The sequence below is a fragment of the Sus scrofa genome, chromosome 14 (genome assembly GCF_054392235.1).
Source record: "Sus scrofa isolate SSC_HxYL_T2T_F1_AM1 chromosome 14, Sscrofa_HxYL_maternal_Yorkshire_Landrace_v2.0, whole genome shotgun sequence".
Classification (NCBI taxonomy): domain Eukaryota; kingdom Metazoa; phylum Chordata; class Mammalia; order Artiodactyla; family Suidae; genus Sus; species Sus scrofa.
In genome coordinates, this window is record NC_139396.1 from 98,165,117 (window position 1) to 98,182,432 (window position 17,316).

General features: G+C 39.8%; 2 protein-coding genes across 49 annotated transcripts in view; one reads left to right on the forward strand and one right to left on the reverse strand.

Annotated features, from left to right (window-relative positions):
• The window catches only part of NUDT13 (nudix hydrolase 13), a 39,967-nt gene extending 35,418 nt beyond the window's left edge, over positions 1-4,549 (forward strand). For 23 of the 29 annotated variants that reach the window (XM_084997350.1, XM_021074324.2, XM_084997353.1 and 20 more), the window contains 2 exons: positions 692-846; positions 2,366-4,549. In XM_084997350.1, coding sequence (XP_084853476.1) covers positions 692-846; positions 2,366-2,566 — 356 coding nt within the window. In that variant the 3' untranslated portion in view covers positions 2,567-4,549. Of the gene's footprint in view, positions 1-660; positions 847-2,365 lie in introns of all 29 variants that reach the window. The other 6 variants (XR_014828112.1, XR_014828113.1, XR_002338955.2 and 3 more) reach the window with 2 other exon arrangements.
• The window catches only part of ECD (ecdysoneless cell cycle regulator), a 114,492-nt gene that overhangs the window by 1,626 nt on the left and 95,550 nt on the right, over positions 1-17,316 (reverse strand). For 8 of the 20 annotated variants that reach the window (XM_084997315.1, XM_005671096.4, XM_003359230.6 and 5 more), the window contains 5 exons: positions 11,459-11,565; positions 11,145-11,328; positions 9,618-9,685; positions 7,409-7,623; positions 5,228-5,515 (listed from right to left, as the gene is read on the reverse strand). In XM_084997315.1, the coding sequence (XP_084853441.1) occupies positions 5,285-5,515; positions 7,409-7,623; positions 9,618-9,685; positions 11,145-11,328; positions 11,459-11,565 (805 nt within the window). In that variant the 3' untranslated portion in view covers positions 5,228-5,284. Of the gene's footprint in view, positions 1-1,671; positions 2,432-3,432; positions 3,524-5,227; positions 5,516-7,408; positions 7,624-9,617; positions 9,686-11,144; positions 11,329-11,458; positions 11,566-17,316 lie in introns of those variants that run through there. The other 12 variants (XM_084997317.1, XM_084997314.1, XM_084997318.1 and 9 more) reach the window with 5 other exon arrangements.

The following is a 17,316-nucleotide window of genomic DNA, read 5'->3' on the forward strand; positions in this document are numbered from 1 at the left end:
TTATAGGCAAATTTTCAAGCACAAGCACAACTGCAAGACTTAAAAACCCCCATATACTCACCACCTACATCCCATAATTACTGTACTTGTCTTATCATATATCTGTCTATCCATTCCTCTCTCCATCCATTAAGCCATCTTATTTTTTGATGCATAGATTGCAGACATTAGTACAGCTCCTCCTAAATACTTAGCATACATATTAATATTACATTAACATTAACTAGAGTCTTTTTCTGGCTGTGCCCACACTATGTGGAAATTTCCAGGCCAGGGATCGAACCCGCTCCCACAGTAGCAACCCAAGCTGCAGTGACAATGCTGGATCCTTAACCTAGTGTGCTGTGAGAACTCTCTAACTAGAATTTAATATGTATTTACAGGTTGTTTTTTCTTAGTCTATTGGGGTAAAATTTGCAAATGGTGTAACATGGCATTCAAATTTTATTAAAAAGCTGAAGTCAGCAGTAGTGACTCATTCTTATTTTGTGTAACTAACCTAATAGGTTCAAATATTGTAGTTCAGTACTCACCTTTAGATTTGATTCCTAGTGTTGTAGATACTCAGAGATTTAGGGCTCCCAAGAGTATTTGATTGAAACTCTGGAGCCAGTTTTGCGCTATCACAAATGGGCACCTGTATCACCCTTCCTGCTGCAGGGCTGTCCTGAATTAATCTGAGTGCTTGTAGGTGAAAGTGTGGAAGAGGCTGTCCGGCGAGAAGTTGCAGAAGAGGTGGGATTGGAGGTGGAAAGACTGAAGTACACTGCTTCCCAGCACTGGCCCTTTCCTAATAGCTCTCTCATGATTGCTTGTCATGCAACTGTGAAGCCAGGGCAGACAGAGGTAAGTTCTGATGCTTCCCTTAATATATCCTTTGCCTCATCCAAGCTGGTCCATAGGTACTTATTAAACACAGTCTAGTCCAGCATTGTCTAGAGTGTATATAAAGATGTGCAAGATATGATTTAAACCCTCTAGAAATTTACAACTTGTAAAGGAAACAATCACTGTAAAAACTGGGGAGTGCCAACATGATCACCATTCTTGTGTATATTTCAATCAAGAAGCAGGAGTTCCCGTCGTGGTGCAGTGGGAACCAATCCGACTAGGACCTATGAGATTGTTGGTTCAATCCCTGGCCTCGCTCAGTGGGTAATGGATCTGGCATTGCCGTGAGCTGTGGTGTAGGTTGCAGACTCGGCTCAGATCCCACGTTGCTGTGGCTGTGGTGTAGGCCGGTGGCTACAGCTCCGATTAGACCCCTAGACCAGGAACCTCCATATGCCACGGGTGTGGCCCTAAAAAGACAAAAGACAAAAGATTAAAAAAAAAAAAAAAGAAAGAAAGAAAGAAAGAAAGAAACAATTTATGGGAGTTGCTGTCGTGGCACAGCAGAAATGAATCCTACTAGGAGCCATGAGGCTGCAGGTTCGATCCCAGGCCTTGCTCAGTGTGTTAAGAATCCAGTGTTGCCATGAGCTGTGATGTAGGTTGCAAATGTGGCTCGGATCCCGTGTGGCTGTGGCTGTGGTGTAGGCTGGCAGCTACAGCTCTGACTCGACCCCTAGTCTGGGAACCTCCATATGCCGTGGGTGCGGCCCTAAAAAGATTTAAAAAAAAGAAACAATTTATCTTTCATCATCAGAAAATTAACAGAAGAATCTTGCATAGAGTAGTCAACAATAAATACATAAAATTTAATGACTGATTTCAGAATTGGTCTTATTGCTCAAGGCAGTCACAATGTTGGGAACTAATAATACAAAAGCACAGGGCCTTCTGACTGAAAGCAACGAGATATTGGCTTAGCTTGCCTCATCTTGCTCTTCTGCAGCATCCCTGACAGATGGTATTGTGGGCTCTATCTGCCAAAGTCTATCTATTGGGTGCTTTGGTTTCTATACAGTAACTAATCTGTTTCCTGTGGATGCAGTTTGCATTGCTTTGCTTCTTGCAAGGAAGATACTCTCCTTTTGATTATCATTAACCCTTATCCTTTAAGGAGAGTACATTTATATGTTCCTTTTTAGTTGAAAGTTATACAGTCAATATAGGCACAAAGAGAAACAAGTATTATTCATAACTTACCCCTCAATGTTAACCATTCATAATATTTTAGTATTTGAGCTCTTAATTTTTTTTTTTTTTTTTAGTATTTAAAAATGTGCTTAACTTTCATCCCTTAATTATGGGCTCTTTTGCTCAGTACAATATCTAGAACTTATTATCTCCCAACCTACAAATCTCAGATATTATCTTCTAAGATTGCTTGGTTCTGGAACCATTTTCTCATCTTTTGGCTGTAGTATTCTAAGTTTTGTCGCTCCTAACCTTATATCCTATTTTTCTTTATGTCTTTCAGATCCAGGTGAACTTGAGAGAATTAGAAGCAGCAGCCTGGTTCAGTTATGATGAGGTGGCCACAGCCCTGAGGAGAAACAAACCATATACTCAGCAACAGAGTGAGGCTTTCGCATTCTGGTTGCCCCCCAAGTTAGCCATTGCCCACCAACTGATTAAGGAGTGGGTGGAAAAACCAACTTGTTCTACCCTGCCTGTTTAGCTCAGATCAGGCCACCTAATCAGATAAATCCCTCCTCCTGTCTCAGAGGGCACATCAGAGAGCAGCTGATAAAGAGGAGGTGACAAAAGGCCATCTCCAGGCTAACCTCGTAATAAGGCAGAGCAGAGGGTGAGCCTGCATCAAGATACCTCTGCCAGCAATGTTAACAAAAGAAGTTCCTACTCACAGGAAACCCAAAATGCCAAATCTGACGAGATGACAGTTGTCAAAATCAGAGGGAAGGTTGAAGCAATAGATGTAGGCCCTTGTTCACTCATATTCTCCTGTGCTTTGGACTTTGTGTCTTGTTAATGCTGTGTTTATACTAACTGCCAAAATATGCCTGGTATAATTTTGGTTAAAACTTGTATCTTAGTATTGAAAATATATAGCAAATCTCAACCCACTACCGAGTTACTTTTTATCCTTGTATAATTTAAAAAAAAATTTTTTTTAAATAGCACAACAGAACACTTTTGAATTTATGTAGGGGTAATTATTTTGTACATGGTAGTTAAATTGCAGTCATATTGAAGTCCTTCATCTGAAAGGATGAGGAAAGTGGAGTGAAAGTCTTCCTTAGGGTACTCTGTAATACATAGATGCAGTGAGGTTCTGTTGAGGTAACTACGTGCCAGTGGGGCTCATATGGGTAAGGGTTTTTTGCATGTTACTTGCTTGGTCTGGATCCAAGGAAAAGATTATCACTTGCCATGCCTGTTTTCCTAAGTGTAAAATGGTTGTTGCCATTTGCACACTCAGTAAAGGCAGTAACTTCAACTAAGGGGATCAGTGAAGATGAACCACTTTTTGCATTTTATGGAATAAACTAAGATTTCTCATCATTCATATATGCCATTCTTTACCTTGTCACAGAGGAGATGCTTTTATCTGGAGGTAATGAAATAAATTTCTGTATCTTTGTTCAGATGTATTTTTCTGTCTTAAATGAGAAAGCTGTAGAAAGTGAGAATTAGTGAGAATTGGGGGTGGGAGGGAATAATCTCTCTCTCTTTTTTTTTTTTTGTCTTTTTGCCATTTCTAGAGCCGCTCCTGTGGCATTTGGAGGTTCCCAGGCTAGAGGTCGAATTGGAGCTGTAGCCACCAGCCTACACCAGAGACACAGCAACGCCAGATCCGAGCCTCGTCTGTAACCTACACCATAGTTCATGGAAACGCTGGATCCTTAACCCACTGAGAAAAGCCAGGGATCGAACCTGCAACCTCATGGTTCCTAATCGGATTCGTTTACCACTGAGCCATGACGGGAACTCCGGGAATAATCTTTTTATCAGTGTGACAAACATTTAAGACTAGGTTCCAAGTCTGTGGAATGACTAAAGCAGTGTTCAGCAGAAATATGTTTAGAGGTCCGTTTGAAAAGAGGAATGGCTAGGGAAGGAACTGTATCTTCAGGTGCTTTTAGGCACTAACTTGTGATTAAAGACACAAGTGGCAGAGGCTCTAAGATTATTCACACAGGACTAAGCAAAAGAGACTCTAGAACTAGAAAGGTTGAAACACTGAATTTCCTTTTGAGCCCAAAGGTTGTTGTTCTCACCATTGCCTGCAAACCATCATTGCTTTGGGGAAATCAACTGCCTTCATCAGGAAATGTTGAGGCATAACGTGTGATGGACTTGATTGTCCTTTAGATTGGCAGCTTGTCCTGACCTGGGCTGAACCCAGCATGTGGAAGGGAAAAGCACTCGTGAAAGAGAGGTCCTGAGATTTCTTCATATCTTGCAGTTAGAAGAAAACAGTTCAGGGTCCATGTGTAATGCCATCTCCCAATGTTTTCTATCTCTGTGTGGGTGTTTGTGAGCACATGTGTACACATCGCCAGTCTGAAAATACTGATAAAAAGGGGAGTGTGCAGGATTCCTGTTATGTGTTTGTCAAACTTACTGTGGACTGTTTGCTTTCCGATTAATGTGTTGTTTTGGAAAAGAAAAAATAAAAGTGGCTAATAGGAGGAACAAACACTGAACTTTCTTTCCCAGCAGTGAGTGGGAAGAGGGCTTTGCTTCTTAGAATTCCAAAGATAACTGGAAGCAGAGGCAAAAGAGGGCAGGGTTGGAGTCCTGAAAAATGGCAGATAAATTAAAGAAACTTTGGTACAGGGCTTAATTGGCTGGAGAATATGTATGTGGCAATGAATTATGAAGGTGCTAGAATAAAAAGAACACACTGGGTCCAAGAAGGATGGCAAAAACAGGTAAAACACTGGCTCAAGGTCATTCCTGGTAACTGGAATAAAAGAGCAACTCATTTATTTCTTATGTTTGCCTATCTACCTTCCTTCTTCTACCCAACGTTTAATTCCTCAATAAAGATAAGGAAGTTCCCAGGCCATGGATTGAAACCGACCCGCAGTGGCAACTTGCACCACAGCTGCAACAATGCCTGATCCTCAGCCCAGTACACCACAGCGGGAACTCCAATAAAGATAAATTTAATGTTCTAAACTTGGAGTATGTAAATCATCTCAGGGGCTTGATGCTCTCTCTTCTAACTTCAAAACCTTGTGTGCACCCCAGAATTGAGACCACAAAAACTTGTTATGAGAGGGCAACATTTGGAGCTCACAGAAGAGAAGTTAATCTGTGAAACTTAAAATGAAGAAAACATTTTTACGATATGAGTAATCAAAACTAGAAATGAGCACAGTCAGACTCAGTATTTATTTAAGAAGATAAAAGAGAGGCTGTTTGGTGGCTAATCTTTCGTTGGCTTACTTGTGGGTCTGTGATCAGCATTGTCAGGCAGCTGAACTCCCATGCTCTGTAAAAGGTTGGAGGCAGGGCCTGCGAGTCCAGCTTGGGAACTGTAGGACTCCAATATATTTGAAACGAGGTTCAGGTCTACATCCACTGGTGTCATAACAGATCCTCCTGCACCAGAATCTTCCTCGTCTGAATTGTTACTGGTAGTCCGGGATAGAGGTTCCTTATTCATGGAGGGAAAAGAAAATTATGGGACAGTATGCTATTAGGTTGGATGGTAGCAACAATAAAAAGCTAACTAAGCAACAATGGAAAATTAAATTCTGTATTAGAAAGGAAATTCCGTTCTTGATAGAAAGTGAAGATGAAGTTTAATAATAAACCATGTAATTGAACACACATATTAAAATTTAGTTCCAAAGATCATAACATGCTTCTTCCTAGGAAAAGTTTTGACAGATTGGATGGACTTCTTCCCTATTTTGAAAGTGCCCAAGGGAGATAACCAGGGTTAAGGAGGTACATTTATAGCTTGCCTAAGAGTTTTAAAAGAAACAGAAAAATGAACATTAATCCAAATGAAAAAAGCTAGATTTCTTTTTTTTTTTTTTAATGCCCCTAATGAAAAAACAAAGTAAAAACCCAAGACTTTGTGGGGTTTAACCACAAAGACTCTGAATTGGTACTTTAGCCTCTGATTTCACAGGTTGGGGCAAGGATCTGAAAGACTGCAGCTTGATCTACAGACTTTTATAATCTGGCTACTCAAAGCGTGGTCCATGGACCAGCAGCCTATTCATCACTTGGGAACTTGTTAGAAATGTAAACTTTCAGGCTTCACCCTAGACATACTTAACCAGAATCTATATTTTATTTTATTTATTTATTTTTGGTCCTTTTGTCTTTTCTAGGGCCTCACCCGAGGCATATGGAGGTTCCCAGGCTAGGGATTTAATAGGAGCTGTAGCCGCTGGCCCACACCACAGCTCAGGGCAACGCCAGATCCTTAACGCACTGAACAAGGCCAGGGATCGAACCCGCAACCTCATGGTTCCTAGTCAGATATGTTAACCACTGAGCCACGAGAGGAACACCTGGAATCTATATTTTAACAAGATCTTTAGTTCATATTTACATTAAAAATTTAAGAAACACTGATTTAGATAAATCTAATGTATGATTTCTATTAGGTTTTGGCAATACAGAAGTGATTACAGTTTTAAACGTGGTTAAGATGATCAAAGGGGAATGACATTAATTAAGGGCCCATTATGGGTTTAGCTGCTTGTCTCATTTGGTTCTCATGTTCATTGTATGACATAAGGATTGCTGGTTAATGGATACATTCATAGTGGGTGGCTGGGCTGGATTTCAAACCTTGACCCATGAGACTCCAGGGTCCACTCTCTTTCTATAATGTCTCTGTGTGCAGTTAGACAGTGCTAGGATAAAAACTAGGATAAAAACACAGGTGGAAGAGAAGTTCCAAATTGAGGTATAAATAAAGGGAAACATAAAACAAAGAGTATTAAGTCTTGAAAATTACTTGGATATTTAACATCCTTTCTCTTTTTAAAAAAATTGATTTAAGGGAGTTCCTGTTGTGGTTTAGTGGTTCATGAACCCAAGTAGTATGCATGAGGACGAGGGTTTGATCCTTGGCTTTGCTCAGTGGGTTAAGGATCCGGTGTTGCCGTGAGCTGTGGTGTAGGTCTCTGACACAGCTTGGATCCTGCATGGCTGTGGCTGTGGCCAGCAGCCACAGCTCCAATTGGACCCTTAGCCTGAGAACATCCATATGCCACAGGTATGGCCCTAAAAATACAAAAAAAAAAAAAAAAAATCAATTAAAGCCATCAGTAGGAGTATGCAACTAATTTGAACATATGATTTTTTATTTTAAATCCTCACAGAGAACATAGAAAAAGTAATAAGCTTGTGTTTAGGAAAATGAATAATCCTTCATTCATCCTTTCAGGGTTAGGAAAAAATTAACATTCTTATTTATTTTAAAAAATCAAATCATAAATCAAAAAGAAAAAAACTAAGATAAAATATGGTTCAGACTATCCTTTGTAATAGACTCTAAAGGGAAAGAGGTTAAACATACACATACCATTTGCTTCTGGGTGGTAAAACTTTTGCCAATGCTGGTATGTGCCAGTTCCTGGTCCATCTGGGCCATATATGACTTGAGATCATCAAGAGTTCCTTTTACAGATGCTTCCTCCCCAGGCTCCTGTGTTTCGATTTCCAAGTCATCATCACTATCTAAACATTCAGAGTCTTCTTCGTCTGGATCATCAGAGTCTGACTCATGGGGCTTTGACCCTACACAGACCCCAACACAGAAAGAGCCACTTGGTAAATTTTTTTTGGAGTAATTACACCTCTCAGAATTAGAAATATTATCTGAAGAAAAGGAGGAATATACATAGGCAAACTACTTCAGAAAAATCTCCAGAATTTTCTGGAGGAGACATTTGCAGAAAAGTACACAGGCTGAGCTGAATTAAAAAAACTACAGAAGGAGTTCCCATTGTGGCTCAGCAGAAACAAATCTGACTAGTGTACCTGAGGACGCAAGTTCAATCCCTGGCCTTACTCGCTGGGTTAAGGATGTGGCCTTGCCATCAGCTGTGGTGTAGGTCACAGATGCAGCTCGGATCTCATGTTGCTGTGGCTGTGGTCTAGGCTGTCAGCTGCAGCTCTGATTCAACCCCTAGTTTGGGAACTTCCATATGCTGTTAGTACGGCCCTAAAAAGCAAAAAAAACCAAAAAACCAAAAAACCAAAACTACATAATACAGGAATACATTTTGTGTAAACATTCAAGTTATATGGAATTATTGTCTCACTTTCACTCTCTTCCCAGAGTTAGGCATCTTTTAACAGTTTGGTGGGTACCAAACGATGCAATTTTGTGTATGTGTCTGTGTGTATATATCTACCCCAGACTACCAATAACAATTCAGATGAGTTTGATATACAGATATTTTCTATACAGATATACATACTCAACTATGATTTGCTTTTCTATTTATATCTTGGAGGTCCTTCACTGTCAAAACATAGGATGGACCTCATTCTTCACTAAGGCTTCAAAGTATTTTATAATATGGATGTACAATTTTTTTTGGTAAAATTATACTATAATCCAATTTTATGCTACTACAATGTTACAATCACCATCTTCACAAATAAGCTTTTTCATAAAGTAAATTTCTGGAAGTGAAACTGCTAGGTCAAAGATTTTGAACATTCTAGAATACTGCCTTGAGAAAAGACAATTTAGACTTCTACCCCCACAGTCTGACAGCTCTCATATCTCCAACCTTGAGAAAACGGGTTTTCCCAATATTATGGGTCAAAAAAAAAAAAAAAAAATTCTTATTTTTATTGTGTATTTACTTGCTTACTAGAAACAGGTAACTGTTTTTAACTTGTTTTTTTTTCTTTTTTGGCCACTCCCTGGTATATGGAGTTCCCCGGCCAGGGATCAGATCTGAGCTGTAGCTGCAACCTATGCTGTAGCTGTGGCAACTCACGACTCTTAATCCACTGTGCTGGGTGAACCCACATCCCAGCGCTACCAAGAGGCCAAGGATTCTCATTGTGCCACAGAGGGTACTCCTATTTTTAAAAATATTTATTGACTATATTTTTTCTTCAAGGCACTGCCTATTTATATCCTTGGCTGATTATTTTCTTTTCTCCAAACAGATCTTTACTGAGTATATACAGGGTCTGACACTCTTTTAGGCATTGGAGATATACTGACAAGCAAGAAGCCTTCCAGCTCTCATGGAGCATACATTTTAGGGGAGAGTTAGACCATAAACAATAATTAGATCACAATAATAAGAAAAGTACCATATAGAGGAAAGTACCATGCAGAGAATTCAGATAGGGTCATGTGACAGTGAATGGGGGCAACTTTGGGACAACAGTGTATAGTGGGGAAGGGGGAAAGCACAGCCTTTGCTGATTTTCATAATTAGGCTATTCTCTTTTTATTATTAGTATGTACATTCAGAATGTCTAAAAGAGAAAAAACAATATAATAAGGGAGCCAGGTCAAACTCTATCTAAACAGCATTCATTTATTCAAAAAATATTTAATGAGCAGCTACTCTGTCAGGCACTAAGCAAGGCATCCTCTGCAAAATCATTCAATAAGGCAATAATTAATGGTTGAAAACAACTCAAAATTATGTAGAAAAAGCAAACGTTTTGACTTCCAAGAGATTCAATGCTCCAGTGCTTTATCAATCTCCACACTATCTACAGTTTTAAAATGAAATAAACAGCACACTGTAACTCACCTAAAATCTTATCAAAATAATTAAGAAACAAATCTGCATCAAAGGTGATTGGAGCCTCAGAAGGTTCTCTGTAAGATTAAAGGAAAAAGACAATTTATCCCAAACACAATTCTTTGAAACTTTTTCTAAATTGGTGCCATTCTTAGGAATACCAACAGAAATAAATTCTCAAAAGAGGCACAACGAGGAAAACTGTAGTTTAAATTTTAAAATCTTAAAATCATTATGCTTATTGATCCTGTAGGACAACAGAAATGGGAAAAATTGATGAAATAAAAGTAAAAATTGTACTTTGATTATGCACATTTAACTTACACTGATTTAGGGACCTACCCAGCTCTACCTCCCATAAGATATCTAGCATGAGCAAAAGAAGCTATTTATCCAAGTTAATTTAAATAAAGTGTCTCTAAGAAGCTATTTATCCAAGTTAATTTAAATAAAGTGTCTCTAAGAAGCTATTTATCCAAGTTAATTTAAATAAAGTGTCTCTAAGAACCAAATCTTTAAAAATAATTAAGAACAAACTCCTCTTATTCCTGCTTTCTTTCTTTTTTTTCTTTTAAAGGCCATACCTGCAGCATATGGAAGTTCCCAGGTTAGGAATTGAATGGAAGTTATAGTTGCTGGCTTATGCCACAGCCACAGCAACTTGGGATCCGAGCTGCATGTGCGACTTACACCACAGCTCACAGCAACGCCAGATACTTAACCCACTGAGTGAGGCCAGGGATCAAACCCATAACCTCATGGTTACTAGTCAGATTCATTTCTGCTGCACCATGACGGGAACTCCATGAACATAAATTTTAATCTTCTCATGAAGCTAAAGAGCATCAACACTAATGAAGATATATATGTTGTGCAAGTAATAATTCCATCTACCTTTCTTTCCTATTACTTGCCAAATGTAACATCCTATTTCTTCTGTTATTATTTCTTCCTCTGATAAATCTTTTTATCCTCCTCTTTTGATTTTGAAGCTTCCAATCTCCTTGCAGGTAGGAGATCAGAACTCTGAATTTGGTGAGAGCTAGAGTTAAGAGTCCATAAGGAAAACAAAACAAAAAAAAGGAGTTCCCTTGTGGCTTAATGGCTTAAGAATCTGGAGTTGTCACTGCTGTGGCTCTGGTTTGATTCCTGGCCTGGGAACTTGCACATACTGCAGGCACAGCCAAAAAAAAAAAACAAAAAAGAGAGAGAAAGAGTCCATAACATTTTGAGTAAAAGTCTAAAAAAGTAAAGTACATGGTTGCCCTGCACGGCTCTAGGGTGGTAGCCTTGAGATCTGTTGAGCAGTCTTTCAGGCTTACTTCAAGGATCATAATGAATCAGGCTGCTAGACATCTGACTCCAGATACATAAGTTATCATAGGGTCAGGCACCAAAAGAGGAAAACAAAGCAGTAAAAATCATTTACTAAAAAAATTTTTTTTTAATTTAAAAAAAGAAAGAACTGGCAACGACTGGATAACTTCAGCATGTGGGCCGTAACTATTTAGACATTTACACTTTAACATAAGTTACCGAGGCAGCTCTGCTCCTTTGTGGCTTGAGACTTTGGATATGAAAGCTTTCATGCTCTCTGAGACCTGAGTTAAGTCATAGTTCTCCTCTCGCCCCTTGGAAACAGGCTCTGGTTCTTTTTTGCCAGCAGCTTCCTGCAGCAGCTGGTCCAGCTGATCTGGTGAGAGATCTAACCACTGGTCATCTGAAAAAGAAGCATGATACTGCCACACTACACTCACATGACAGGTACTCTCAGGAAAGGACCCTCTGAGACTGAGTGGAATGTTTCAATTCCTTTAAACCCTGCTGCTCTGTCTTGGCCCATCACTTACCATCTTCTGGGGGAAGATTAGCTGCTTCTTTCTTAAGCTCTTCCATATCATATGATACTGTGTGTAATAATGTTAAGATTTCTTCACCTGGACTCACAGCAAGAGAGCTATAAAAAAAGATATTAATAAGAGAGCTCAGGATAATACTCACAAAAACTGTGTTTTAGAGTTGGAAGGGATGATCAAGTCTAATTTGTTTTTAGACACTTGTTTTATGATATGCTTTATCTCAAAATTTCATCAGGAACTCTATAAAAGTATAAAAGAACTCAAAGAAAAATTGCTTTGTACAAGACAGGAGACCATCAACAAAGTGAAAAGGCAAACTAAAGAATGGAAGAAAATATTCACTAGCTTTTAAAAATGGATAAAGGAAGAGAACATCTATTTTTCTTTTCCAAAGAAGCTATACAAATGACAAGAAAAGGTAATCAGTATCAACTCATTATGAAGGAAATGCAAATCAGAACCACAATGAGATAGCACCTCACACTTGTCTAAAAGGCTGTCATCAAAAAGACAAGTATTGGCAAGACTGTGGAGAAAAGGGAACCCCTGCACACTGTTGGTGGGAATGCAAATTGGTGCAGCCACTGTGGAAAACAGTATGAAGATTTCAAACAGAGCTACCATATGACCCAGAAATCCCACTTCTGGGTATTCATCCAAAGGAAATATTATGTATATTAAGTACTCACCACCATCTAACATCATATAATGGTTTACTGTCTTTCTTTTACACTAGGGTATAAGCTCCATAAAGGCAGGGAGACTTCAGCTTCATTCGCTGTATCCCCAGTGCCTGGAATAGGGCCTGGCACATAGGGGATAATAAATATTCCTTGAGTGAATAAGGATATATGTATCTATACAGAATATATATTTTGTGTATTTTCATTATTTACATGTATAGCATCCATATTTTACATATTTACAACTTGTTCTTTTCACTCAACATTTTGTTTCTGAAATCTTTTCAAGTAGTTCTCAGCTGGGGACAATTTGGCAATGGCTGGTGACAATTTTGGTTGTCACAACTGGCAGGGGGACGGGAAGCAGTCCTATTAGAATTTACTGGGTAGAGGCCAGGAATGTTGCTTCACCTTACAACACACAGGATAGTTCCCCACAACAAAGAATTATCTGGTCCAAAGTGTCAGTAGTGCTGAGGTTGAGAAATCTTGCATTAGATTTATGTATATTTAGCTCATCTCTGGTAAACTAATGGATAGCAGTTCACCAGATAAATACATTGCAATTCATTTATCTACTATTGAGAGATACTTAGGTCATCAGTAGTTTTTTACTATTCCAATCTTTAATAATTCTAGGGAAGGGGAGTGACAGTATTAAAGATATATTTCAGGGAGTTCCCGTCATGGCTCAGTGGTTAACAATCCGAGTAGGAACCATGAGGTTGCAGGTTCAATCCCTGGCCTCGCTCAGTGGGTTAAGGATCTGGTGTTGCCGTGAACTGTGGTATAGGTCACAGACACAGCTCGGATCCCGCGTTGCTGTGGCTCTGGCACAGGCCGGCAGCTACAGCTCCAATTCGATCCCTAGCCTGGGAACCTCCATATGTTTCGGGTGCGGCCCTAGAAAAGACCAAAAAAAAAAGATATATTTCAGGCAGATTCTCTTGCCTCGAATGGTTAAATTGGAAGAGAAAAGTCACTAGAAGTTGATAAACAAGTTTAGGTATAGCTGTAGTTCAAAAAAATCAATGATTAGAGTATCTAGCTAGGCAGTAAGGGAAAAAAATGCAAGCCACGAGATAATAGCAAATAGGATCTAAGGTCTGGATCCAAGGAGAGCCTGGGTGATAAGGAGGATGGTGGTACTATTAAAAGACAGTGGGATTTACAATGGCCAAGACTTGGAAGCAACCTAAATGTCCATCAACAGAGGAATGGATAAAGAAGGTGTGGTGTATGGAGTTCCCGTCGTGGCGCAGTGGTTAACGAATCCGACTAGGAACCATGAGGTTGCGGGTTCGGTTCCTGCCCTTGCTCAGTGGGTTAACGATCCGGCGTTGCCGTGAGCTGTGGTATAGGTTGCAGACGCGGCTCGGATCCCGCGTTGCTGTGGCTCTGGCGTAGGCCGGTGGCTACAGCTCCGATTCAACCCCTAGCCTGGGAACCTCCATATGCCGCGGGAGCGGCCCAAGAAATAGCAACAACAACAAAAAAGACAAAAGACCAAAAAAAAAAAAAAAAAAGAAGGTGTGGTGTATATATATAATGCAATATTATTCAGCCAAAAAAAGCATGAAATAATGCCATTTGCAGCACCATGGAATGACCTAGAATTATCATACTAAGTGAAGTCAGATGGAGAAAGACAAATACCGATATGAGATTACTAATATGCAGAATTTAATAAAACATGATACAAAAGAATTTACAAAACAGAAACAGACGCATTTTGAAACCAAACGTATGAAGTTCCCTTCATGGCTCAGCGGTTAACAAACCTGACTAGGATCCATGAGGATGCGGGTTTGAACCCTGATCTCACTCAGTGGGATCTTGCATTGCTGTGAGCTCTGGTGTAGGTCGCAGATGCGGCTCTGATCCAGCATTGCTGCAGCTGTGGCGCAGGCTGGCAGCTGTAGCTCCGATTGGACCCCTAGCCTGGGAACTTCCATATGCTATGGTGCGGCCCTAAAAAGAAAAAAAAAAGAAAAAGAAAAAGTAACCAAACACATGGTTACCAAAGGGGAAATGGGGGCTGGCAGGACAAATTAGGGGGTTGGGATTGACATATACACACTACTATATATAAAATAGGTAATAAAGGTCCTGTACTGTATAGCACAGGGTAATCTACCCAATACTATGTAATAACTTATAGAAAAAGAATCTGAAAAAGAATAGATACATGTACAACTGATTTACTTCGCTGTACACCTGAAACAAACACAATTTTCCAAATCCACTATATGACAATAAAATTAATTTTAAAAAAAGACAGTGAGAAACAGCCTATGATATTCATTTAGCTATTTAAAAAAAATGGCAATTCAAGAACAGTCTGGAGGGAGATATAAGCTTGGTTTAAAACTATTTAGAAGTTATTCTGGCTTGAGGAGTGGTAGTCTCTCCTTCAACACTCATTAAAATGTTGGATATTTAAGCTATTTGAATAAGTAAATTATGGTACATCTGTTAGCTAAAATGCTACGCAGCTACTTAAAATTATGCTTATTGAAACTTTTTAAGTTCATAGGAAAATGTAAGATCATAACAAGTAACAATTAAGAGCAGGATACAAAATTTCTATATAGTACTGTAATTTCTTAAAAAATCAACTGAGTATGGGGGGGGGGAGCGTGGAACTCCTGGAGGGTAGTAGATAAAAATGATAATATTGGTTTACTTTATGGTATACATTTCCTTCCAAAATCCTTCTATATTTTTTTATAATGAATGAATATGTTACTTCTATAACAGTAAACCTTTTATTTAAAAAGAACTACCCAACCACCAATCTACCATATTTTGTGGGAGAAGCCTTAACTCTCCTACATATGTGCCTCTCCAATTTCTTAACTTCTCTTCAACCAACACTTAAGGTAACGCTTCTCAACGGAGTGGTCTCCAAAGGTGACAGGAATCATCTGGGGGAGATTTCCCTAACTATGAGGGCCACCTCCTTTACTCTCTTTCCCAAGTTTTCTTAAATGATACCCTAAGAAGGCATCCTCTTTTCCATTAATTACTGCCATAAAATTGATGGGAATGAAACAAAGACATCCCTAGACACTTATGAAAGAGTAAAGACTGCTGTAAAGTCATTACCACCTCAGGCATTATGGTTAGAGTTCTCTCAGCATCAATTTTGCTTCATGCAGTCTTCAAAGAACATTTTATGGGAGTTCCCACTGTAGCTCAATAGAAACAAATCTGGCTAGCATCCATGAGGACGTAGGTTGGATCCCTGGCCTTGCTCAGTGGGTTAAGGATCTGGTGTTGCCGTGAGCTGTGCTGTAGGTCACAAATGTGGCTTGGATCCAGCAATACTATGTCTGTGGCTGTGGCCAGCAGATACAGCTCTGATATGACCCCAAGCTTGGGAACCTCCATATGCCATGAGTGTGGCCCTAAAAAGACAAAAAAAAGAGTCATGTTGGCAAAATGACAGGCGTTCAAATCCAGATTAGTCTGACAAAAAAAAAAAAAAAAAAATTGCCCCAAACAGAATGAAAAGTACACTGACACATAACTTGGAACTTTTGAACCGTAACATACACAAGGCTATTTCTTTCACGTTATTTAACAACTTTAAGTATCTAAAATTCGATTTTGCAAACATAAACTGAATTTTTCCCAATACTCATATTCTGACCTTTGATTCCTCAGCCCAATATGACTTTCTGTTTGAGCTCCATTTTCTTTGCATCACACTGACTAGAAGTGTCCTCAAGGGACAAGTCAAATGTGATTTTCTTCTTTCAACAGTCCTATTCCCTCTGATTTTTTTTTTTTTTTTTTTTTTTTTGTCTTTTTAGGGCCAAACCCATGGCATATGGAGGTTATCAGGCTAGGGATCGAATCAGAGCTGTAGCTGCTGGCCTACGCCACAGTCACAGCAACATCAGATCCAAGCTGCATCTGCAACCTACATCACAGCTCATGGCAAGGCCAGGTCCTCAACCCACTGAGCAAGGCTAGGGCTCAAACCGGTGTCCTCAAGGATGCTAGTCAGGTTTGTTTCTGCTGAGCCATGATGAGAACTCCTATTCCCTCTGATTTTTGCCTTTTTTTGTTGTTCTCCAGTGTTATTTGAAAATAACTGGGTTTTTTGGGGTTTTTGTTTTTGCTTTTTAGGGCCACACCTGCGGCATAGAGAAGTTCCCAGGCTAAGAGGTGGAATTAGAGCTGCAGCAACCAGCCTACACCACAGCCATAGCAAGGTGGGATCTGAGCCACATCTGCAACCTACACCACAGCTCACGGCAATGCTGGATCCTTAACCCAGTGAGCAAGACCAGGGATCGAATCTGCATCCTCATGGATACTAGTCATGTCTGTTTCCACTGAGCCAAAACAGGAACTCCCAAAGAACTGTTTTTTATATTCTATCCAGGGTTTATCATTGTAATTAGCAGGGGGTTGGTCTGATACGTTACTCCACCATTACCCAAACTGAAACTCAATTTTATCAAATTTTAAAGGGGTGCCGGAGTTCCCGTCGTGGCGCAGTGGTTAACGAATCCGACTAGGAACCATGAGGTTGCGGGTTCGGTCCCTGCCCTTGCTCAGTGGGTTAATGATCCGGCGTTGCCATGGGCTGTGGTGTAGGTTGCAGACGCGGCTCGGATCCCGCATTGCTGTGGCTCTGGCGTAGGCCGGTGGCTACAGCTCCGATTCAACCCCTAGCCTGGGAACCTCCATATGCCGCGGGAGTGGCCCAAGAAATAGCAACAACAACAACAAAAAGGCAAAAAGACAAAAATAAATAAATAAATAAATAAATAAAGGGGTGCCATTTACTTCCAACCCTGTGTTCACTTCTTTCTTCCCTCATAACATGTATGGCAGGTTAGAATGAGATTTGATTTGGAAGCTGAATGCCTATTTCATTCTATGTTTCAGATCCACTTAAAAAGCTAAGCATAGCCCAGAATGCCCATGGGAATTAAGCACATGGCTCAACATCAGGCTGCTTGAGTTCAAATCCTTATTAGCTGTGTAACCTTTGGCCTTTGATAAGTACTTAATCTCTCTTGTCCTCAGCTTCTCAGCTGTAAATAGGGAAGATAATAATTGTACTTATTTCACAGGACTGTAAAGGGGATCAAATAAAGTGGCCTATGCTTTGTAAGCACTCAATAAATGTTAGCCATTATATGATGA